The 26,988-nt window shown below is 40.7% G+C and overlaps 1 protein-coding gene across 12 annotated transcripts in view; it reads left to right on the forward strand.

Moving 5' to 3' along the window:
* Window positions 1-26,988, forward strand: part of LOC133568828 (liprin-beta-2-like) — a 183,425-nt gene that overhangs the window by 125,802 nt on the left and 30,635 nt on the right. For 11 of the 12 annotated variants that reach the window (XM_061920987.1, XM_061920988.1, XM_061920993.1 and 8 more), the window contains 6 exons: window positions 3,518-3,610; window positions 11,041-11,146; window positions 17,581-17,642; window positions 17,716-17,791; window positions 22,008-22,078; window positions 25,455-25,522. In XM_061920987.1, the coding sequence (XP_061776971.1) occupies window positions 3,518-3,610; window positions 11,041-11,146; window positions 17,581-17,642; window positions 17,716-17,791; window positions 22,008-22,078; window positions 25,455-25,522 (476 nt within the window). The remainder of the gene's footprint in view (window positions 1-3,517; window positions 3,611-11,040; window positions 11,147-17,580; window positions 17,643-17,715; window positions 17,792-22,007; window positions 22,079-25,454; window positions 25,523-26,988) is intronic. The other variant, XM_061920989.1, reaches the window with a different exon arrangement.

Here is a 26,988-nt window from a genome sequence, read left to right on the forward strand (position 1 = left end):
ACCTCCCAGTCTCAGGGCAGACACTCTAACCCAGGGGTCGCCAACGCGGTGCCCGTAAGGACCAGATGAGTCGCCCGCTGGTCTGTTCTAAAAAATAGCTCAAATAGCAGCACTTACCAGTGAGCTGCCTCTATTTTTTAAATTGTATTTATTTACTAGCAAGCTGGTTTCGCTTTGCCCGACATTTTTAATTCTAAGAGAGACAAAACTCAAATGGAATTTGAAAATCCAAGAAAATGTTTTAAAGACTTAGTCTTCACTTGTTTAAATAAATTCATTTATTTGTTTTACTTTGCTATTTATAACTTTCAGAAAGACAATTTTAGAGAAAAAAATACAACCTTAAAAATTATTTTTAAACACATATACCTTTTTACCTTTTAAATTGCTTCCTCTTCTTTCCTGACAATTTTAATCAATGTTCAAGTAATTTTTTATTTTTTTTGTAAAGAATAATAAATACATTTGAATTTAATTCTTCATTTTAACTTCTGTTTTTTCGACACAGAATATTTGTGAAATACCCCAAAGGGAATAAGCGGTATTTCAAAGTCTTTTGAATTTCTTTAAAAATTTTTGATCTGGAAAATCTAGATGAAATAATGATTTGTCTTTGTTTGAAATATAGCTTGGTCCAATTTGTTATATAATCTAAGAAAAAATGCAGATTGGATTTTAACCTTTCTAAAACATGTCATCAAAATTCTAAAATTAATCTTAATCAGGAAAAATGACTAATAAATAAATTATTTTTTAAATGTTTTCAAAAACATTCGAATTAGCTAGTTTTTCTCTTTTTTTTTTTCGGTTGAATTTTGAATTTTAAAGAGTCGAAATTGAAGATAAACTATGTTTCAAAATTGTATTTTCATTTTTTTCTTGTTTTCCCCTCTTTTAAACCGTTCAATTAAGTATTTTTTTTGATCATTTATTCTCTACAAAAAACCTTCTGTAAAAAGAAAAAAAATGTACGACGGAATGACGGACAGAAATACCCATTTATATATATATATATATATATATATATATATATATATATATATATATATATATATATATAAGTAAGGGTAAATTGAGCAAATTGACTATTTTTAGCAATTTAAGTGTGTATCAAACTGGTATCTCTTCGCATTAATCAGTACCCAAGAAGTAGCTCTTGGTGTCAAAAAGGTTGGTGACCCCTGCTTTAACCACTAGTCCACTGAGCTGGATTCACATGTTAACTGTCCGTGCTGACATTTGGTCAGCTAGTATAATCCCATACTTGTTTTTTTAATGCTGATACCAGAGCGATATCAGTATTGGATCAGGACAGCCCTTTTAAAAAAAGCCCACTTAAGTCGATGATGAGTGGACAGAAGAAGTGGTCATTTCTATGGCAGATGCCCCGCTTATGTTGACGTATGTTGTAGATTTGTTAACTTCATCAGTAACGTGACTCCTGTCTGATTGCGAAACAAAATAAAATATGCACACCGACGTCATTGTTCAGTGTCAAAATAAAAGCATGAGACTTTTAAAGGGGAACATTGTCACCAGACCTATATAAGCGTCAATATATACCTTGATGGTGCAGAAAAAAGACCCTATGTTATTTTAACCGATATCCAAACTCTAAAAGGGTGTATTTGGCGATTTAAACGCCTTTAAATTGTTCGCCTGTCGGAGCAATGACCTTTCACCCGTGACGTCACATCGTGAAGCGATTCGCCATTTTCTCAAACACATTACACACACCAATTCAAATCAGCTCTGTTATTTTCCGTTTTTTCGACTGTTTTCCCGTACTTTGGAGACGTCATGCCTCGTCGGTGTGTTGTCGGCGGGTGTAACAACACGAACAGAGACGGATTCAAGTTGCAACAGTGGTCAAAAGATGCGAAAGTCCCTCGTTTGTTCCGCACACTGTACCGACGATAGCTATGCTACGACAGAGAGGGCAAGAATGTGTGGATATCCTGTGACACTCAAAGCAGATGCATTTCCAACGATAAAGTCAACTGATTTACAAAGGTGAGTTTTGTTAATGTTATCGACCTATGTGGAGTGCTAATCAGACATATTTAGTCACGGCGTGACTGCAAGCTAATCAATGCTAACATGCTATTTAGGCTAGCTGTATATACATATTGCATCAATATGCCTCATGTGTAGCTATATTTGCATCCAGCCTTTCCCTCCACCCACATTTAATGCCAAACAAACACATACCAATCGTTGGTTAGAAGGCGATCGCCGAATTCGTCCGCGCTTCCTCCCGTGCCGCTGTCTGTCGTGATATGGCTCAAAAGCTTCAGTTTGTTCTTTAATTTTGACTTCGGTACCAGCCTCCACACTCCAGCCAACTGTTTCAATACATGCCTAATCTGTTGAATCGCTTACGGCGCTGAAACCCGAGTCTGAATCCGAGCTAATATCGCTATACCTTTCTGTGCTAATCGCCATGTTTGTTTCTGTGTGGTCACGCTGTGACGTCACAGGATAATGGACGGGTGGATATAACGACGGTTAAATCAGGCACTTTGAAGCCGTTTTCCGGGATATTGCGTGATGGGTAACATTTTGAGAAAAACTTAGAAAAATAAAATAAGCCACTGGGAATGGATTTTTTTATTGGTTTTAACCCTTCAGAAATTGTGATAATGTTCCCCTTTAACCTGGATTCTATTGCAAAAAATGTGTGCGTGCATGAAGACTTAATTGTCAATCAATCAATCAATCAATGTTTACTTATATAGCCCTAAATCACTAGTGTCTCAAAGGGCTGCACAAACCACCACGACATCCTCGGTAGGCCCACGCAAGGAAAACTCACACCCAGTGGGACGTCGGTGACAATGATGACTATGAGAACCTTGGAGAGGAGGAAAGCAATGGATGTCGAGCGGGTCTAACATGATACTGTGAAAGTTCAATCCATAATGGATCCAACACAGTCGCGAGAGTCCAGTCCAAAGCGGATCCAACACAGCAGCGAGAGTCCCGTTCACAGCGGAGCCAGCAGGAAACCATCCCAAGCGGAGGCGGATCAGCATCGCAGAGATGTCCCCAGCCGATACACAGGCAAGCAGTACATGGCCACCGGATCGGACCGGACCCCCTCCACAAGGGAGAGTGGGACATAGAAGAAAAAGGAAAGAAACGGCAGATCAACTGGTCTAAAAAGGGAGTCTATAATTGTCGACATAAACTTGTTCCACTGTTGTACTTTTCTTGCTGCTAACAAGGGGAGTGGGTGCAGTTGTGGTGATAAAGGTGTCACAGACTTGAGGATGTGTCCATTTATTCCTGTGATGGGTTCCATCCGTCCTTTGATTGTTCTTCACCGCACGTTGTGTTGTTTCCCAGAGATGCTGCTGATGTGTCTGTTTGTGTGCGGCTTGGAGTCATCTCAGCATCTGCACCAATGCTAACACAATCAGCCTTCAACTTCTTACACTTTTTCCCCTTCCGGGTGAAAAATCTTCTTCTTCTTTTTTTGTCCAACTGAAAGATTTGCTTTGCGTTTGCGCTGCAGGATGTGTTGGAGGAAATGGAGCAGCTTAGGAAGAAAGTGGGGGAGCTGCAGTGGCAGAAAGGACAATATGAGAGGCAGCTTGGAGCCACCAAGGTAGGCTGCAACGCTCACATCACACTTCTACAAAAGCAGGGAGGTTGGAAACTTGTGGAAAAGATCAATTAAAAGAGAATAAAACAGCAACTTATATTCAAGTGAATAGACTGCAAAGACAAGATATTTCATCTTCACACTGACAAGCTTTCTTCTTTTTTGCAAATAATCATGGAAAACGACTTCCGGACGGCTTCGAAGTGATTCTGGACCACCATACGGCGCCTCAGGAAGGGGAAGCAGTGCACTATCAACACCGTGTATGGTGCGGATGGTGTTCTGCTGACTTCGACTGCGGATGTTGTGGATCGGTGGAGGGAATACTTTGAAGACCTCCTCAATCCCACCAACACGTCTTCCTATGAGGAAGCGGTGCCTGGGGAATCTGTAGTGGACTCTCCTATTTCTGGGGCTGAGGTCGCTGAGGTAGTTAAAAAGCTCCTCGGTGGCAAGGCCCCGGGGGTGGATGAGATCCGCCCGGAGTTCCTTAAGGCTCTGGATGCTGTGGGGCTGTCTTGGTTGACAAGACTCTGCAGCATCGCGTGGAAATCGGGGGCGGTACCTCTGGATTGGCAGACCGGGGTGGTGGTTCCTCTCTTTAAGAAGGGGGACCGGAGGGTGTGTTCCAACTATCGTGGGATCACACTCCTCAGCCTTCCCGGTAAGGTTTATTCAGGTGTACTGGAGAGGAGGCTACGCCGGATAGTCGTACCTCGGATTCAGGAGGAACAGTGTGGTTTTCGTCCTGGTCGTGGAACTGTGGACCAGCTCTATACTCTCGGCAGGGTTCTTGAGGGTGCATGGGAGTTTGCCCAACCAGTCTACATGTGCTTTGTGGACTTGGAGAAGGCATTCGACCGTGTCCCTCGGGAAGTCCTGTGGGGAGTGCTCAGAGAATATGGGGTACCGGACTGTCTTATTGTGGCGGTCCGCTCCCTGTACGATCAGTGCCAGAGCTTGGTCCGCATTGCCGGCAGTAAGTCGAACACATTTCCAGTGAGGGTTGGACTCCGCCAAGGCTGTCCTTTGTCACCGATTCTGTTCATAACTTTTATGGACAGAATTTCTAGGCGCAGTCAAGGCGTTGAGGGGTTCCGGTTTGGTGACCGCAGGATTAGGTCTCTGCTTTTTGCAGATGATGTGGTCCTGATGGCTTCATCTGACCGGGATCTTCAGCTCTCGCTGGATCGGTTCGCAGCCGAGTGTGAAGCGACCGGAATGAGAATCAGCACCTCCAAGTCCGAGTCCATGGTTCTCGCCCGGAAAAGGGTGGAGTGCCATCTCCGGGTTGGGGAGGATTCCCTGCCCCAAGTGGAGGAGTTCAAGTACCTGGGAGTCTTGTTCACGAGTGGGGGAAGAGTGGATGGTGAGATCGACAGGCGGATCGGTGCGGCGTCTTCAGTAATGCGGACGTTGTACCGATCCGTTGTGGTGAAGAAGGAGCTGAGCCGGAAGGCAAAGCTCTCAATTTACCGGTCGATCTACGTTCCCATCCTCACCTATGGTCATGAGCTTTGGGTCATGACCGAAAGGATAAGATCACGGGTACAAGCGGCCAAAATGAGTTTCCTCCGCCGTGTGGCGGGGCTCTCCCTTAGAGATAGGGTGAGAAGCTCTGCCATCCGGGAGGAACTCAAAGTAAAGCCGCTGCTCCTCCACATCGAGAGGAGCCAGATGAGGTGGTTCGGGCATCTGGTCAGGATGCCACCCGAACGCCTCCCTAGGGAGGTGTTTAGGGCACGTCCAACCGGTAGGAGGCCACGGGGAAGACCCAGGACACGTTGGGAAGACTATGTCTCCCGGCTGGCCTGGGAACGCCTCGGGATCCCCCGGGAAGAGCTAGACGAAGTGGCTGGGGAGAGGGAAGTCTGGGCTTCCCTGCTTAGGCTGCTGCCCCCGCGACCCGACCTCGGATAAGCGTAAGATGATGGATGGATAAAACAGCAACTTATATTCAAGTGAATAGACTGCAAAGACAAGATATTTCATCTTCACACTGACAAACTTTCTTCTTTTTTGCAAATAATCATGAACTTAGAATATAATGGCAGCAACACATGTCAAAAAAGGCATTTTTACCAGTGTGTTACATGGCCTTTCCTTTGAACAACACTCAGTAAAGGTTTGGGAACTGAGGAAACAAATTTTGAAGTGGAATTCTTTCCAATTCTTGCTTAATGTACAGCTTAAGTTGTTCAACAGTCTCCCGCCTCATATTTTAGCCTTCATACATATTCAACGGGAGACAGGTCCGGACTACAGGCAGACCAGTCTAGTGTCTTGCCGAAATAAGCAGGGGCGTCAATGATAATGTTTCTTGGATTGCGATATATGTATGTTCCTTTCAGCATTAATGGTGCCTTCCCAGATGTGTAAGTTACCCATGCCTCGGCCACTAATACACCCCCATACCATCACACATGCTGCCTTTTACACTTTCACCCTAGAACAGTCTGAATGGTTCTTTTCCTCGTTGGTCCGGAGGACACGACGTCCACAGTTTCCAAAAACAATTTGAAATGTGGACACGTTAGACCACAAAACACTTTTCCACTTTGCATCAGTCCATCTTAGATGAGCTCGGGCCCAGCGAAGCCGGCAGCATTTCTGGGTGTTGTTGATAAATGGCTTTCGCTTTGCATAGTAGAGTTTTAACTTGGGAATACAGATCTCCCGTCCAAAGGCAAAACCCAGTAACTCAATTTTGGTCAAAACTGAGCTGATAATAATTTTGGAGTTCCCAGGTGATATGCTTTACATTAGTGAAGTGAGTGTGAATTATATTTATATAGCGCTTTTCTCTAGTGACTCAAAGTGCTTTACATAGTGAAACCCAATATCTAAGTTACATTTTTTTTAAACCAGTGTGGGTGGCACTGGGAGCAGGTGGGTAAAGTGTCTTGCGCAAGGACACAACAGCAGTGACTAGGGTGGCAGAAGCGGGAATCGAACCTGCAACCCTCAAGTTGCTGGTACGGCCACTCTACCAACCGAGCTATGCCGCCCCATTAGTGTATGCGATATTGTAATTTGTTCCGTAAGTAAGCTGTTACGCGCATGGCAGGACCTAGCAACTACCACATAACCCGCGTAGATACAACAGAAAAACCTAGTATCTCAAGGGACCAATCGGAGCTTCTTTGTCAGTCGCCTTATTGTCTTTAATGAGACATTTGCACGAATGGGGATTGACGGTCAACCTGATTATGTGATATTATGGCACGAGGGGATATTTGGAAGATTGCCCAGGTGCAAGTACTTTCATTAAATGTATTGTTTTTGATTCTTCCCCTTGCATACTCTTTTGGGCAGATAACTGTGGAGGTCAAAATAAAAACTGGACGCTGTACACGGCTCTTGCCCAATGTGCAAACGCAGAATGGGGCCCACCCGAGATTGTGATAAAATATTTGGAGAAAGGGCACACGTTCATGAGAGCAGATTCAAACCATGGCTCAATCGGCAAGAAAATGAAAGCTCAAGAAAACATCGATACGTTTGATGACTTTGTAGATCTTTGTAAGACAGCATCAAGATGGATTGGTTTTCCTTTGTGTTCTCAAAATCAGCTAGAAGCGAGTTACTAGGTTTTGCCTTTGGACAGGAGAGACGTAGCGACCAACTGTAGTTACTGACGGTGGTTTTATGAAGTGTTCCTGAGCCTGTGTGGTGATATCCTTTACACACGGACGTCGCTTTTTGATGCAGTACCGCCTGAGGGATCCAAGGTCATGTGCGGTGATTTCTCCACATTCTCTGAACCTTTTGATGATATTACGGAGCGTAGATGGTGAAATCCCTAAATTCCTTGCAATAGCTGCTTGAGAAATGTTGTTCTTAAATAAGTGGCCCTCGCCCCGTCCTTGTTTGTGAATGATTGAGCATTCCTCAACTTTCTCACTCTTTTTTGCCACTTGTGCCAGCTTTTTTGAAACATGTTGCAGGCATGAAATTCCAAATGAGCTACTATTTGCAACAAAAAAGAAGAAAGTTTGTCAGTGTGAAGATGAAATATCTTGTCTTTGCAGCCCGATTGTAGCTGAGATAGGCGCCAGCGCCCCCCGCCACCCCAAAAAGGGAATAAGCGGTAGAAAATGGATGGATGGATGCAGTCTATTCAATTGAATATAAGTTGAAAAGGATTTGTTGTATTCTCTTTTTATTTAGCATTTACACAAGGTGACATACATACAGTACAAGCTGGGTCTTTTTGCCGACATTTCTCCCGCCGAACAAGTGGCAGAAAGAGTGAGAACGTTGAAAAATGCTCATCGAAGACTTATTTGGAACATCCCACAGGTGAACAGGCTAATTGGGAACAGGTGGGTGCCATGATTGGCTATAAAAGCAAATGCTCACTCATTCACAAACAAGGACGGGGCGAGGGTCACCACCAACAAATGCCCGTGCAAATTGCTTAAGAACAACATTTCTCAACGAGGAATTTAGGGATTTCACCATCTACACTCCGTAATATCATCAAAAGGTTGAGAGAATGTGGAGAAATAACTGCATGTTAGCCATGATGTTATGCACATTCCATCCCTTGGGCGCTACTGCACCAAAAACTGACATCCGTGTGTAAAGGATATCACCACATGGGCTCAGGAACACTTCATAAAACCACTGTCAGTAACTACAGTTGGTCGCTACATCTGTAGGTGCAAGTTGAAACTCTACTTTGCAAAGCCAACAATGACTAATGATCTATTGCTAACGATGGATTCTGACGCGTCATCTATGTTGCTGCTTCTCGATCTTAGCGCTGCTTTCGATACCGTCGATCATGATATTTTATCAGAACGTATCAAAACACGAATTGGTACGTCAGACTTAGCCCTGTTTTGGTTTAACTCTTCTCTTACTGAGAGGATGCAGTGCGTCTCCCATGACAATGTGACCTTGGGTTTGTGTTGTGGTTTGTGCAGCCCTTTGAGACACTAATGATTTAGGGCTATATAAGTAAACATTGATTGATTGATTGATGAGCGCATTGGAGGGCCGTACAGAGACAAATCAGATTGGTGCAAATGATGCTGATTGGCCAAAATGTTCTGGGAAGTTGCATTTACTGTAGTTACTGACAGTGGTTTTCTGAAGTGTTCCTGAGCCCTTGTGGTGATATCCTTTAGATTTAGATAGTACTTTATTTATTCCGTCAGGAGAGTTCCTTCAGGAAAATTACAATTTTCAGCACAATCCCATTCAAGATCAGACAAACATTACAGGGAGACAGAACAGGATCGCTGACGGGTCTGCCGGCTTCCAGCGCCCCTTACAAAAAAGATGACATACAGGTAAACATGGGGGGAGGGGGGGGGTGGGGAGAAGAATAGAAGATTAAAATAAAATAAAATAAATAAAAAATCGGTCTTAGCCTGGGCCCTGGAGTGGGGGTGCAGACTGAGGCCAAGGGAAATGTTGTTGTTAAACAATTTGTTTGACAAAGTGGTGACCCTCGCCCCGTCCTTGTTTGTGAATGAGTGAGCATTTCACGGACGCTGCTTCTATAGCCAATCATGGCACACACACCTGTTCCCAATTAGCCATGTTCCAAATAAGTCTTTTTTTTTTTTGCAACCTGTGCCAGCTTTTTTGAAACGTTGCAGACGTCAAATTCCAAATGTGTTAATACTTGCAAAAAAGAACCACATTTCTCAGTTTGAACATTAAATATCTTGTATTTGCAGTCCATTCAACTAAATATAGGTTGAAAAGGATTTGTTTTATTGTCTTTTTTATTTAGGATTTACAGAAGGTGAAAACTTCCCTGCTTTTGGCTTCTGTACATGATGATATTTGGTGAAAGGAGCGTAAGAGTGTGAGAAGTCTTATTTCATGTTTGCAGGGTTTTGATAATATTGAAACATTTACAAGCTTGTTGACTGTTTTTTTGTTTAGTTTTTTTTTTGCTATAGCTCTGAAAATATCCCGTTTCTAGTCAATGATTCCAGCTTTGCAGAAAAATGTTTTCCTCAATAACAATACAATACAATACACAAAGTATTGTCATGTTGTTAAATACAAGTTGAATCTAATGCTATGCAGAAGTGGACGTCAATCAATCAATGTTTACTTATATAGCCCTAAATCACTAGTGTCTCAAAGGGCTGCACAAACCACCACGACATCCTCGGTAGGCCCACATAAGGGCAAGGAAAACTCACACCCAGTGTGACGTCGGTGACAATGATGACTATGAGAACCTTGGAGAGGAGGAAAGCAATGGATGTCGAGCGGGTCTAACATGATACTGTGAAAGTTCAATCCATAATGGATCCAACACAGTCGCGAGAGTCCAGTCCAAAGCGGATCCAACACAGCAGTGAGAGTCCCGTTCACAGCGGAGCCAGCAGGAAACCATCCCAAGCGTAGGCGGACCAGCAGCGCAGAGATGTCCCCAGCCGATACACAGGCGAGCAGTACATGGCCACCGGATCGGACCGGACCCCCTCCACAAGGGAGAGTGGGACATAGAAGAAAAAGAAAAGAAACGGCAGATCAACTGGTCTAAAAAGGGAGTCTATTTAAAGGCTAGAGTATACAAATGAGTTTTAAGGTGAGACTTAAATGCTTCTACTGAGGTGGCATCGCGAACTGTTACCGGGAGGGCATTCCAGAGTACTGGAGCCCGAATGGAAAATGCTCTATAGCCCGCAGACTTTTTTTGGGCTTTGGGAATCACTAACAAGCCGGAGTCCTTTGAACGCAGATTTCTTGCCGGGACATATGGTACAATACAATCGGCAAGATAGGATGGAGCTAGACCGTGTAGTATTTTATACGTAAGTAGTAAAACCTTAAAGTCACATCTTAAGTGCACAGGAAGCCAGTGCAGGTGAGCCAGTATAGGTATATATGTATGTATATATGTATATAAAGGTATATACAGTACAGGCGTAATGTGATCAAACTTTCTTGTTCTTGTCAAAAGTCTAGCAGCCGCATTTTGTACCAACTGTAATCTTTTAATGCTAGACATGGGGAGACCCGAAAATAATACGTTACAGTAGTCGAGGCGAGACGTAACAAACGCATGGATAATGATCTCAGCGTCTTTAGTGGACAGAATGGAGCGAATTTTAGTGATATTACGGAGATGAAAGAAGGCCGTTTTAGTAACGCTTTTAATGTGTGCCTCAAAGGAGAGAGTTGGGTCGAAGATAATACCCAGATTCTTTACCGTGTCGCCTTGTTTAATTGTTTGGTTGTCAAATGTTAGAGTTGTATTATTAAATAGAGTTCGGTGTCTAGCAGGACCGATAATCAGCATTTCCGTTTTTTTGGCGTTGAGTTGCAAAAACATTAGTTTGCACACGACTGCCACGAGACTGTTAGTGTGCACACCATTCCAGGACAGTAATACTTGCTCATCATGCCACCCGTGACATGCAATCAGCAAATCAGCAAATCATCTTCTGCTTCTGCAGGCGGAGATGTCAGAAATGCAACACATGCTGCTCTGCAAGGATGCTGAGATCCAGCGCCTGCAGACTCAACGCCTGTCAAACTCCACCAATGACAACACACACAGAGGTACTGCTGACAGGGTGTGTGTGTGTGTGTGTGTGTGTGTGTGTGTGTTGGTGTGTGCGTGAGCCGTACATATATACTCCTTTGACTTGTTGTTCTTGACTCTTTGCTGCCCCCTGCTGTATAAGAAGTGTACATCAAACAGCTGATTGAGAAATGTAAGACCATTTTTTGTTCACATTTAATTCATCCTTTTTGTCTTTATTATGTTTGCATTCATCCACATTTGTTTTTATTGTATACAATACATAAATAAACATATATATATATATATATTGTTGCGTTCTGACCCTCTCTTCCTTCGGTCAACGCCCCCAGGTTCTTTTATGACACATAAGCTGGTTTTAAATCAATCAGAGACAGAGGTTGCTCATTTTGATATTTTATAACCAAAGCGCCTTGGGAGATCAATCTAGATACAACATTTCAAAGGCACGCTCCAAATTGATCTAATCCTAAAATGGCAGTTTCTCCCTCCTCGCTCACTCCCACCCGCCACTCTTCTTCTCCTCCCTACCTCGGACAGTTGAGATAACAGATTGTTATGTCTTCATTCCAACATTCCAAATTCAAGGTCTATGTAAAAGGCTCACACTTTAGCTGTTCTAAAATCTGACTAGGAAATAAAAAAGACAACCAAATCCAACAATATATATATATATATATATATCTTGATTGGATTATCCAGAGAATAGTGCTCGATACCGTGGTAGAGCGCAGTATGTATGTGTGGGAAAAATCACAAGACTACTTCATCTCTACAGAACTGAAATCTCATGATGATTGAGGGAACCCCTCATGAAACAGTTCTGTAGAGATGAAGTAGTCTTGTGATTTTTCCCCACATATATATATATATATATATATATATATATATATATATGTATATATATGTATATATATATATATATGTATATATATGTATGTCTTGATTGGAGGGCTTCACGGTGGCAGAGGGGTTAGTGCGTCTGCCTCACAATACGAAGTTCCTGCAGTCCTGGGTTCAAATCCAGGCTCGGGATCTTTCTGTGTGGAGTTTGCATGTTCTCCCCGTGAATGCGTGGGTTCCCTCCGGGTACTCCGGCTTCCTCCCACTTCCAAAGACATGCACCTGGGGATAGGTTGATTGGCAACACTAAATTGGCCCTAGTGTGTGAATGTTGTCTGTCTATCTGTGTTGGCCCTGCGATAAGGTGGCGACTTGTCCAGGGTGTACCCTGCCTTCCGCCCGACTGTAGCTGAGATAGGCGCCAGCGCCCCCCGCGACTCCGAAAGGGAATAAGCGGTAGAAAATGGATGGATGTCTTGATTGGATTATCCAGAGAAAAGTGCTCGATACTGTGGTAGAGCGCAATATGTATGTGTGGGAAAAATCTCAAGACTACTTCATCTCTACAGAACTGTTTCATGAGGGGTTCCCTCCTCCTGATGATTGAGGGAACCCCTCATGAAACAGTTCTGTAGAGATGAAGTAGGCTTGTGATTTTTCCCACACCTACCTACATATATATATATATATATATATATATATATATATATATATATATATATATATATAGATGTGCCTCACACAAGTTAGTACACCCCTCATATTTCTGCAAATATTTGATGATGTGTTTACATGGTACAATGTAGAGTAGTCAGTGTTCAGTTTGCCATGTACGTGGCACCTGCTTCCCATTCACACCTGTTACCTGCAGCACTCAGCAGTCACATGATTGGATAGTAAATGAACACAAGCTGTACACTGACTACGATGGAACCTCCCTCTACCAACTTGTTTGGATCTTCCAGATGGTTGGCCAACAAAAATGTTGGTCAAGTGAAGCACAGTTGCTCGACAGAAGTCCTTGTTTTAGCAAAGTGCGCACTATGAAGACACTATAATGTACAAAGTTTGTATGTATACAGGAGGCCTGGGCAATTATTTTGACCCGGGGGGCCAAATTTAGAGAAAAACAATGTGTCTGGGGGCCAGTATATCTATTTTTTGTCAGAACATGGACTTTGAGGTTTTTTTCTGGAATGCAAAGGAAAGTTGGAGCGGGCAAGGCTTGAAGGTAATGACATCTTTATTTTAACACTAATAAAAGGAATAAACAAAAGGCGCGCACAAGGGCGGAAGTACAAAACTTGGCTATAATAACAAAAACTAGAACAAAGGCAGAACTATGGACAAAACAACAAACGACACTAACTGTGGCATTAATAAACAAAACTTAGGTGGCATGGTAAGAAGCAAAAGTATGGATGGGCATGAGTGACAGAGGCAGCATGGCATGAAGTGAAGAGGGGTAAAGTCGCCAGGCTGACTTCCTGGAAACTATAGCGTACGAGTCAAGTGTGTCGAGGATGTAAACAGGATGTGATGTAGAGGGCCCAGCCTCTTCAAAATGTTGTTACAGGAAGTGATGTCATCAAAATGGCAGCCCTTGAAAGCCTTCCAGTACACACAAAATGAATGAATGAATGAAGGAATGAATGAATGGATGAAGGAATAAATGAAACGTTCCACTATACTTTTAGTGTCATTTTGTTTGTGAATGAAGGTTCCACTGTACTTTTAGTGTCATTCTGTTTGTGAATGAAGGTTTCAATGTACTTTTAGTTTTAGTTTGTTTGTGAATGAAGGTTCCACTATACTTTTTGTGTCATTTTGTTTGTGAAAGAAGGTTCCACTGTACTTTTAGTGTCATTTTGTTTGTGAATGAAGGTTCCACTGTACTTGCAATGTCATTCTGTTTTTGAATGAAGGTTCCACTGTACTTTTAGTGTCATTTTGTTTGTGAATGAAGGTTTCACTGTACTTTTAGTGTCATTTTGTTTGTGAATGAAGGTTCCACTGTACTTTTAGTGTCCTTTTGTTTGTGAAAGAAGGTTCCACTGTACTTTTAGTGTCAGTTTGTTTGTGAAAGAAGGTTCCACTGTACTTTTAGTGTAATTTTGTTTGTGAATGGATGGTTCCACTGTACTTGCAGTGTCATTCTGTTTGTGAATGAAGGTTTCAATGTACTTTTAGTGTCATTTTGTTTGTGAATAAAGGTTCCACTGTACTTGCAGTGTCATTTCTGTTTGTGAATGAAAGTTCCTCTGTACTTTTAGTTTGTTTGTGTGTTTGTGAATGAAGGTTCCACTGTACTTTTAGCGTCATTTTGTTTATGAATGAAGGTTTTACTGTACTTTAGCGTCATTTTGTTTATGAATGAAGGTTCCACTGTACTTTTAGTGTCATTTTGTTTGTGAATGAAGGTTCCACTGTACTTTTAGTGTCATTCTGTTTGTGAATGAAGGCTCCACCGTTTTTTTAGTTTCAGTTTGTTTGTGAATGAAGGTTCCACTGTACTTTTAGTGTCATTTTGTTTGTGAATGAAGGTTCCACTGTACTTGCAGTGTCATTCTGTTTTTGAATGAAGGTTCCACTGTACTTTTAGTGTCATTTTGTTTGTGAATGAAGGTTCCACTGTACTTTTAGTGTCATTTTGTTTGTGAATGAAGGTTCCACTGTACTTTTAGTGTCATTCTGTTTGTGAATGAAGGCTCCACCGTTTTTTTAGTTTCAGTTTGTTTGTGAATCAAGGTTCCACAGTCTTTTTAGTGTCATTCTGTTTGTGAATGAAAGTTCCTCCGTACTTTTAGTTTGTTTGTTTGTTTGTGAATGAAGGTTCCACTGTACTTTTAGTGGCAGTTTGTTTGTGAATGAATGTTCCACTGTACTTTTAGTGTCATTTGGTTTGTTAATGAAGGTTCCACTGTACTTTCAGTGTCATTTGGTTTGTTAATGAAGGTTCCACTGTACTTTTAGTGTCATTCTGTTTGTGAATGAAGGTTCCACTGTACTTTTAGTGTCATTCTGTTTGTGAATGAAGGTTCCACTGTACTTTTAGTGTCATTCTGTTTGTGAATGAAGGTTCCACTGTACTTTTAGTGTCATTCTGTTTGTGAATGAAGGTTCCACTGTACTTTTAGTGTCATTCTGTTTGTGAATGAAGGTTCCACAGTACTTTTAGTGTAATTTTCTTTGTGAATGAAGGTTCCACTGTACTTTTAGTTTTAGTTTGTTTGTGAATGAAGGTTCCACTGTACTTTTAGTGTCATTCTGTTTGTGAATGAATGTTCCACTGTACTTTTAGCGTCATTCTGTTTGTGAATGAAGGTTCCACTGTACTTTTAGTGTCATTTGGTTTGTTAATGAAGGTCCCACTGTACTTTTAGTGTCCTTCTGTCTGTGAATGAAGGTTCCACTGTACTTTTAGTGTCATTTTGTTCGTGAATGAAGGTTCCACTGTACTTTTAGTGTCATTTTGTTCGTGAATGAAGGTTCCACTGTACTTTTAGCGTCATTTTGTTTATGAATGAAGGTTTTACTGTACTTTAGCGTCATTTTGTTTATGAATGAAGGTTCCACTGTACTTTTAGTGTCATTTTGTTTGTGAATGAAGGTTCCACTGTACTTTTAGTGTCATTCTGTTTGTGAATGAAGGCTCCACCGTTTTTTTAGTTTCAGTTTGTTTGTGAATGAAGGTTCCACTGTACTTTTAGTGTCATTTTGTTTGTGAATGAAGGTTTCAATGTACTTTTAGTGTCATTTTGTTTGTGAATGAAGGTTCCACTGTACTTTTAGTGTCCTTTTGTTTGTGAAAGAAGGTTCCACTGTACTTTTAGTGTCAGTTTGTTTGTGAAAGAAGGTTCCACTGTACTTTTAGTGTAATTTTGTTTGTGAATGGATGGTTCCACTGTACTTGCAGTGTCATTCTGTTTGTGAATGAAGGTTTCAATGTACTTTTAGTGTCATTTTGTTTGTGAATAAAGGTTCCACTGTACTTGCAGTGTCATTTCTGTTTGTGAATGAAAGTTCCTCTGTACTTTTAGTTTGTTTGTGTGTTTGTGAATGAAGGTTCCACTGTACTTTTAGCGTCATTTTGTTTATGAATGAAGGTTTTACTGTACTTTAGCGTCATTTTGTTTATGAATGAAGGTTCCACTGTACTTTTAGTGTCATTTTGTTTGTGAATGAAGGTTCCACTGTACTTTTAGTGTCATTCTGTTTGTGAATGAAGGCTCCACCGTTTTTGTAGTTTCAGTTTGTTTGTGAATGAAGGTTCCACTGTACTTTTAGTGTCATTTTGTTTGTGAATGAAGGTTTCAATGTACTTTTAGTGTCATTTTGTTTGTGAATGAAGGTTCCACTGTACTTGCAGTGTCATTCTGTTTTTGAATGAAGGTTCCACTGTACTTTTAGTGTCATTTTGTTTGTGAATGAAGGTTCCACTGTACTTTTAGTGTCATTTTGTTTGTGAATGAAGGTTCCACTGTACTTTTAGTGTCATTCTGTTTGTGAATGAAGGCTCCACCGTTTTTTTAGTTTCAGTTTGTTTGTGAATCAAGGTTCCACAGTCTTTTTAGTGTCATTCTGTTTGTGAATGAAAGTTCCTCCGTACTTTTAGTTTGTTTGTTTGTTTGTGAATGAAGGTTCCACTGTACTTTTAGTGGCAGTTTGTTTGTGAATGAATGTTCCACTGTACTTTTAGCGTCATTTTGTTTGTGAATGAAGGTTCCACTGTACTTTTAGTGTCATTTGGTTTGTTAATGAAGGTTCCACTGTACTTTTAGTGTCATTCTGTTTGTGAATGAAGGTTCCACTGTACTTTTAGTGTCATTCTGTTTGTGAATGAAGGTTCCACTGTACTTTTAGTGTCATTCTGTTTGTGAATGAAGGTTCCACTGTACTTTTAGTGTCATTCTGTTTGTGAATGAAGGTTCCACTGTACTTTTAGTGTCATTCTGTTTGTGAATGAAGGTTCCACTGTACTTTTAGTGTCATTTTGTTTATAAATGAAGGTTCCACTGTACTTTTAGTGGCATTTTGTTTGTTAATGAAGGTTTCAATGTACTTTTAGTGTCCTTCTGTTTGTGAATGAAGTTTCCACTGTATTTTTAGTGTCCTTCTGTTTTTGAATGAAGATTCCACTGTACTTTTAGTGTCATTTGTTGTCCCCTGAAATTATATCATCAACTATTTGTATCTTTTATGAGGTACTATACAGCACATACATACTGGAGTTTGTCAACAGCATCTATGTTATGAAGAGAGGAGAGAATACAGTGGTTATGAATTCTGGACTATGAGTGAGTGCTACACGTGTGTGTGTGTGTGTGTGTGTGTGTGTGTGTGTGTGTGTGTGTGTGTGTGTGTGTGTGTGTGTGTGTGTGCGTGTGCATGTATTCATGAATGCTTGATTTAGTATTTCTACCTCCATCCTGCAAGTGCTTTGCTGTTTTCTTGATCCTTCCTGTCATTTGTGTGGTTGCTCTTCATTATATTAGCATGGTCGTCTTCCATCAGTTGTCATATTTCAGTAATGTTAGCATGTTTTTATATTAGAGTAATATGAGCATATTCTTATATTACAGTCATGTTAGCATATTCTTGTTTGCAGACCAGGAATACCAGAGACTGAAGGTGGGGATGGAGTCTCTTCTAGTTTCCAACGATGACAAGGTGAGTAAAGAAATGTTTCAAAAGATGAAATCCATTTGACTGACAAACGTCCGCTGATGATGATGATGATCAGAGTCGTCGTATAGAAGAGCTGACCAATCTCCTGGGCCAATACAGAAAGATTAATGAGCTCATGATGCTCACACACGGTAAGAAGTCCCTAAAATCTTGTGTTGATTACAAGACAATAATTACTACTTGATCCAATGTAATACACATAACTTGATCCAATGTAATACACACAACTTGATCCAATGTAATACATACAACTTGATCCAATGTAATACACACAACTTGATACAATGTAATACATACAACTTGATCCAATGTAATACATACAACTTGATACAATGTAATGCACACAACTTGATACAATGTAGTACACACAACTTGATCCAATGTAAAACACACAACTTGAACCAATGTAATACACACAACGTGATACAATGTAATACACACAACTTGATACAATGTAATACACACAACTTGATACAACACACAAGTTGATCCAATGTAATACACACAACTTGATCCAACACACAACTTGATCCAATGTAATACACACAACTTGATACAATGTAATGCACACAACTTGATACAATGTAATACACACAACTTGATACAATGTAATACACACAACTTGATACAATGTAGTACACACAACTTGATACAATGTAAAACACACAACTTGAACCAATGTAATACACACAACGTGATACAATGTAATACACACAACTTGATACAATGTAATACACACAACTTGATCCAACACACAAGTTGATCCAATGTAATACACACAACTTGATCCAATGTAATACACACAACTTGATACAATGTTATACACACAACTTGATCCAACACACAAGTTGATCCAACACACAACTTGATCCAATGTAATACACACAACTTGATACAATGTAATACACACAACTTGATACAATGTAATACACACAACTTGATACAATGTAATAGACACAACTTGATACAATGTTATACAAACAACTTGATCCAACACACAAGTTGATCCAACACACAACTTGATCCAATGTAATACACACAACTTGATACAATGTAATACACACAACTTGATACAATGTAATACACACAACTTGATACAATGTAATACACACCACTTGATCCAATGTAATACACATAACTTGATCCAACACACAAGTTGATCCAATGTAATACACACAACTTGATCCAATGTAATACACACAACTTGATACAATGTAATACACACAACTTGATACAATGTAATACACACCACTTGATCCAATGTAATACACATAACTTGATACAATGTAATACACACATCTTGATACAATGTAATGCACACAACTTGATACAATGTAATACACACAACTTGATCCAATGTAATACACACAACTTGATACAATGTAATACACACAACTTGATACAATGTAATACACACAACTTGATCCAATGTAATACACACAACTTGATCCAATGTAATACACACAACTTGATCCAATGTAATACACACAACTTGATACAATGTAATACACACAACTTGATACAATGTAATACACACAACTTGATACAATGTAATACACACAACTTGATACAATGTAATACACACAACTTGATCCAACACACAAGTTGATCCAACACACAAGTTGATCCAACACACAAGTTGATCTAACACACAACTTGATCCAATGTAATACACACAACTTGATCCAATGTAATACACACAACTTGATACAATGTTATACACACAACTTGATCCAACACACAAGTTGATCTAACACACAACTTGATCCAATGTAATACACACAACTTGATCCAATGTAATACACATAACTTGATACAATGTAATACACACATCTTGATACAATGTAATGCACACAACTTGATACAATGTAATACACACAACTTGATCCAATGTAATACACACAACTTGATACAATGTAATACACACAACTTGATCCAATGTAATACACACAACTTGATACAATGTTATACACACAACTTGATCCAACACACAAGTTGATCCAACACACAACTTGATCCAATGTAATACACACAACTTGATCCAATGTAATACACACAACTTGATGCAATGTAATACACACAACTTGATGCAACGTAATACACACAACTTGATCCAATGTAATACACATAACTTGATACAATGTAATACACACATCTTGATACAATGTAATGCACACAACTTGATACAATGTAATACACACAACTTGATCCAATGTAATACACACAACTTGATCCAATGTAATACACACAACTTGATACAATGTAATACACACAACTTGATCCAATGTAATACACACAACTTGATACAATGTTATACACACAACTTGATCCAACACACAAGTTGATCCAACACACAACTTGATCCAATGTAATACACACAACTTGATCCAATGTAATACACATAACTTGATACAATGTAATGCACACAACTTGATACAAAGTAATACAAACAACTTGATACAATGTAATACACACAACTTGATACAATGTAATACACACATCTTGATACAATGTAATGCACACAACTTGATACAATGTAATACACACAACTTGATACAATGTAATACACATAACTTGATCCAATGTAATACACACAACTTGATACAATGTAATACACACAACTTGATACAATGTAATACACACAACTTGATACAATGTAATACACACAACTTGATCCAATGTAATACACACAACTTGATACAATGTAATACACACAACTTGATACAATGTAATACACACAACTTGATCCAACACACAAGTTGATCCAACACACAAGTTGATACAATGTAATACACACAACTTGATCCAATGTAATACGCACAACTTGATCCAACACGCAAGTTGATGTAACACACAAGTTGATACAATGTAATAAACACAACTTGATCCAACACACGAGTTGATCCAACACACAAGTTGATACAATGTAATACACGCAAGTTTATCCAACACACAAGTTGATACAGTGTAATACACACAAGTTGATACAATGTAATACACACAACTTGATCCAACACACAAGTTGATCCAATGTAATACACACAACTTGATCCAACACACAAGTTGATCCAATGTAATACACACAACTTGATCCAACACACAAGTTGATCCAATGTAATACACACAACTTGATCCAACACACAAGTTGATCCAACACACAAGTTGATCCAATGTAATACACACAACTTGATCCAACACACAAGTTGATCCAATGTAATACACACAACTTGATCCAACACACAAGTTGATCCAATATAATACACACAACTTGATCCAACACACAAGTTGATCCAATGTAATACACACAACTTGATCCAACACACAACTTGATCCAACACACAAGTTGATCCAATGTAATACACACAACTTGATCCAACACACAAGTTGATCCAATGTAATACACACAACTTGATCCAACACACAAGTTGATCCAATGTAATACACACAACTTGATCCAACACACAACTTGATCCAACACACAAGTTGATCCAATGTAATACACACAACTTGATCCAACACACATGTTGATCCAACACACAACTAGATCTAACACACAAGTTGATCCAATGTAATACACACAACTTGATCCAACACACAAGTTGATCCAATGTAATACACACAACTTGATCCAACACACAAGTTGATCCAACACACAAGTTGATCCAATGTAATACACACAACTTGATCCAACACACAAGTTGATCCAATGTAATACACACAACTTGATCCAACACACAAGTTGATCCAACACACAAGTTGATCCAATGTAATACACACAACTTGATCCAACACACAAGTTGATCCAATGTAATACACATAACTTGATCCAACACACAACTTGATCCAACACACAAGTTGATCCAATGTAATACACACAACTTGATCCAACACACAAGTTGATCCAATGTAATACACACAACTTGATCCAACACACAACTTGATCCAACACACAAGTTGATCCAATGTAATACACACAACTTGATCCAACACACAACTTGATCCAACACACAAGTTGATCCAATGTAATACACACAACTTGATCCAACACACAAGTTGATCCAATGTAATACACACAACTTGATCCAACACACAAGTTGATCCAATGTAATACACACAACTTGATCCAACACACAAGTTGATCCAATGTAATACACACAACTTGATCCAACACACAAGTTGATCCAATGTAATACACACAACTTGATCCAACACACAAGTTGATCCAATGTAATACACACAACTTGATCCAACACACATGTTGATCCAACACACAACTAGATCTAACACAAAAGTTGATCCAACACACAACTAGATCTAACACAAAAGTTGATCCAATGTGTGTCCCAGCAGCGAGCAGTGAAGAGGAGCTGAATGGAAACATCAGATTCATCACACACTCTGATCTCCTCCAGTCACAGGTAACATCATTTTTAACATTTCACTCTTTCATATTTAAAGTACAGTCAATACAGTACACTACATACAGTACAGTGCACTACATCCAATACAGTACACTACATACAGTACAGTGCACTACATACAGTAGAGTACATACAGTAGAGTAGAGTACATGCATAAAGTACAACACATAGCAGTAAAGTACAGAAGGTACAATAAGTTACAATGCACAGTACAGTACAGTACTTGTAGCAAACTTGGCTCGTCTTATTGGCCCCTCCTACTTCAGACTGTAAAGGTGTGTACACCTGTGTTGTGTTTCAATCAGCTCTTTCTTTAAAGGGTAACATTATCACACTTTCAGAAGGGTTAAAACCAATAAAAATCAGTCCCAGTGGCTTATTTTATTTTTCGAAGTTTTTTTCAAAATTTTACCCGTCCCGGAATATCCCTAAAAAAAAGCTTTAAAGTGCTTGATTTTCGCTACTTGCTTAAGCCACTGTCCATTTCCCTGTGACGGCACATAGCGATTCCAATACAAACAATGTCGGTTACCACAGCAAGATATAGCGACAATAGCTCGGATTCAGACTCGGATTTCAGCGGCTTAAGCGATTCAACAGATTACGCATGTATTGAAACGGATGGTCGGAGTATGGAGGCAGATAGCGAAAATGAAATTGAAGAAGAAACTGAACCAATTGAGCGAATAGCTATTGACGCTATTCGGCCATGCATGTCTGCATTAGCATCGCCGGTAAAATGTGCGGACCAAACGATCGGGACTTTCACATTGACACTGGATCAACTTAAATCCGGCGATTGGTAAGTGTTTGTTTCGCATTAAATGTGGGTGGAAGGAAACGCTGGATGTAAATACAGTTTCAAATGTACATACAGCTAGCCTAAATAGCATGTTAGCATCGATTAGCTGGCGGTCATGCCACGACCAAATATGTCTGATTAGCACATAAGTCAATAACATCAACAACACTCACCTTTGTGATTTCGTTGACTTTATCGTTGGGAATGCATCTGCGTTGAGTGTCGCAGGGTATCCAGACATTCTTGTCATCTCTGTGCCATCTCTGTCGTAGCATTGCCGGTAAAAACCAAACGAGGGACTTTCGCATATTTTGACACTGGAGCAACTTAAATCCGTCGATTGTTAAGTGTTTGTTTGGCATTAAATGTGGGTGGAGGGAAAGGCTGGATGCAAATATAGCTACAAATGAGGCATAACTCTGCAATATGTACACACAGCTAACCTAAATAGCATGTTAGCATCGATTAGCTGGCGGTCATGCCACGACCAAATATGTCTGATTAGCACATAAGTCAATAACATCAACAACACTCTCCTTTGTGATTTCGTTGGCTTTATCGTTGGGAATGCATCTGCTTTGAGTGTCGCAGGGTATCCCGACATTCTTGTCATCTCTGTCCCATCTCTGTCGTAGCATCGCCGGTAAAAACCAAACGAGGGACTTTCGCATCTTTTGACACTGGAGCACCTTAAATCCGTCGATTGTTAAGTGTTTGTTTGGCATTAAATGTGGGTGGAGGGAAAGGCTGGATGCAAATATAGTTACAAATGAGGCATAACTCTGCAATATGTACACACAGCTAACCTAAATAGCATGTTAGCATCGATTAGCTGGCGGTCATGCCGCGACCAAATATGTCTGATTAGCACATAGGTCAATAACATCAACAACACTCACCTTTGTGATTTCGTTGGCTTTATCGTTGGGAATGCATCTGCTTTGAGTGTCGCAGGGTATCCCGACATTCTTGTCATCTCTGTCCCATCTCTGTCGTAGCATCGCCGGTAAAAACCAAACGAGGGACTTTCGCATCTTTTGACACTGGAGCAACTTAAATCCGTCGATTGTTAAGTGTTTGTTTGGCATTAAATGTGGGTAGAGGGAAAGGCTGGATGCAAATGTAGCTACAAATGAGGCATAACTCTGCAATATGTACACACAGCTAACCTAAATAGCATGTTAGCATCGATTAGCTGGCGGTCATGCCGCGACCAAATATGTCTGATTAGCACATAGGTCAATAACATCAACAACACTCACCTTTGTGATTTTGTTGACTTTATCGTTGGGAATGCATCTGCGTTGAGTGTCGCAGGGTATCCCGACATTCTTGTCATCTCTGTCCCATCTCTGTCGTAGCATCGCCGGTAAAAACCAAACGAGGGACTTTCGCATCTTTTGACAGTGGAGCAACTTAAATCCGTCGATTGTTAAGTGTTTGTTTGGCATTAAATGTGGGTGGAGGGAAAGGCTGGATGCAAATATAGCTACAAATGAGGCATAACTCTGTAATATGTACACACAGCTAACCTAAATAGCATGTTAGCATCGATTAGCTGGCGGTCATGCCGCGACCAAATATGTCTGATTAGCACATAGGTCAATAACATCAACAACACTCACCTTTGTGATTTCGTTGACTTTATCGTTGGGAATGCATCTGCGTTGAGTGTCGCAGGGTATCCAGACATTCTTGTCATCTCTGTCCCATCTCTGTCGTAGCATCGCCGGTAAAACCAAACGAGGGACTTTCGCATCTTTTGACACTGGAGCAACTTAAATCCGTCGATTGTTAAGTGTTTGTTTGGCATTAAATGTGGGTGGAGGGAAAGGCTGGATGCAAATATAGTTACAAATGAGGCATAACTCTGCAATATGTACACACAGCTAGCCTAAATAGCCTGTTAGCATCGATTAGCATGCCGTGCTAAGCGATGCACATTCTACGTAAATCAACTTGAATCGGTCCCCGATCGTGTTGTTACACCCTCCGACAACACACCGACAAGCCATGATGTCTCCAAGGTTCCGGAAAACCGTCGAAAAAATGAAAATAACAGAGCTGATTTGACTCGGTGCGTGTGATGTGGTAGGGAAAAATGGCGTCGACTACCTCGGTGACGTCACGTTCTGGCGTCAATGCTCAGAGAGCGATAAACAGAAAGGCGTTTAATTCGCCAAAATTCACCCATTTAGAGTTCGGAAATCGGTTAAAATGGTCTTTTTTCTGCACCATCAAGGTATATATTGATGCTTACATAGGTCTGCTGATAATGTTCCCCTTTAATTCACGGAATATTGTCCACCGTTCCTCACACTCACTTGAGTCTTTCCAATGCTTGGAAGAAGCAAGTCATGTCTTGCTAGCTATTAGCTATTAGCTAAGGGTTGCGAGTGAGACTCCCATTGTCGTGGTTGGACTCAGCGTTTTATTGGCTATGCTAAGTAGCGCTGGCGAGGTTCACCAAGCACATTTTTGCTGGCAACTTTTTGAAAAATGCCTATGACGACTGGTATGTAAAGAAAAAGTTGTAAGGTGGGACACTTTATTATTTTGTTTGATTTTTAGTTGTCATCTCGAGGATCTTCTCCACTTCCGTTATACTCGTCGCCTTACCTGAGAGACGTGGACTCAAGGTATTGCAAAAACACAGAACCTAGTTTTTCCCAAATAGGTAGCGTAGATATGATTGATGTGTAAATACCGTATTTCCTGGAATAGCCGCCGGGGCGCTAATTCAATCAATCAATCAATGTTTATTTATATAGCCCCAAATCACAAATGTCTCAAAGGACTGCACAAATCATTACGACTACAACATCCTCGGAAGAACCCACAAAAGGGCAAGGAAAACTCACACCCAGTGGGCAGGGAGAATTCACATCCAGTGGGACGCCAGTGACAATGCTGACTATGAGAAACCTTGGAGAGGACCTCAGATGTGGGCAACCCCCCCCCCTCTAGGGGACCGAAAGCAATGGATGTCGAGTGGGTCTAACATGATACTGTGAAAGTTCAATCCATAGTGGCTCCAAGAGAGTCCCGTCCACAGGAAACCATCTCAAGCGGATCAGCAGCGTAGAGATGTCCCCAACCGATACAGGCGAGCGGTCCATCCTGGGTCCCGACGAGCGGTCCATCCTGGGTCTCGACTCTGGACAGTCAGTACTTCATCCATGGTCATCGGACCGGACCCCCTCCACAAGGGAGGGGGGGACATAGGAGAAAGAAAAGAAGCGGCAGATCAACTGGTCTAAAAAGGAGGTCTATTTAAAGGCTAGAGTATACAGATGAGTTTTAAGATGAGACTTAAATGCTTCTACGCAATTAGTGTCCGTCTACCCCTGGGCAGCTGTGGCTACTGATGTAGCTTACCACCACCAGGTGTGAAGTGAAGTGAATTATATTTATATAGCGCTTTTCTCTAATGACTCAAAGCGCTTTACATGGTGAAACCCAATATCTAAGTTACATTTAAACCAGTGTGGGTGGCACTGGGAGCAGGTGGGCAAAGTGTCTTGCCCAAGGGCACAACGGCAGTGACTAGAATGGCGGAAGCGGGAATCGAACCTGCAACCCTCAAGTTGCTGGCACGGCCACTCTACCAACCGAGCTATGCCGCCCCAATGTGAATGAATGTTGATTCCCACTTCTCTGTGAGCGCTTTGAGTGTCTAGAAAAGCGCAATATAAATCTAAGTTATTATTTTATTTTTTTGTCATCAATATTTTTGTTCAAGGCATGTGGTAAAAGTAAGCAGGCGCTAATGATTTTAAAACCTCTTCTCACCCCTGGGCTTACCAATAACATGCCGTAAAAAATTGAGTGTGATTAGAAAAAAATGTATTATTCTTCTGCGGCCGCGGTCTGGTGGTTGGGGACCACTGCTCTAAAAAATACCTCTGCGGCCGCGGCCCGGTGGTTGAGGACCACTGCTCTACAGCATGTCATTGCGCCCACCTTAGCACCATGCTATCTGCGTGCCGGTAGGACTCATGCATTTCGCTGTCTCCCATAGGAGATTGCAATGCATACTTGGTCAACAGCCATACCTTTTACACTGATGGTTGTGATATAAACAACTTTAAACTCTTCCTAATAT

This window comes from Nerophis ophidion, linkage group LG14 (genome assembly GCF_033978795.1).
Source record: "Nerophis ophidion isolate RoL-2023_Sa linkage group LG14, RoL_Noph_v1.0, whole genome shotgun sequence".
Lineage (NCBI taxonomy): Eukaryota > Metazoa > Chordata > Actinopteri > Syngnathiformes > Syngnathidae > Nerophis > Nerophis ophidion.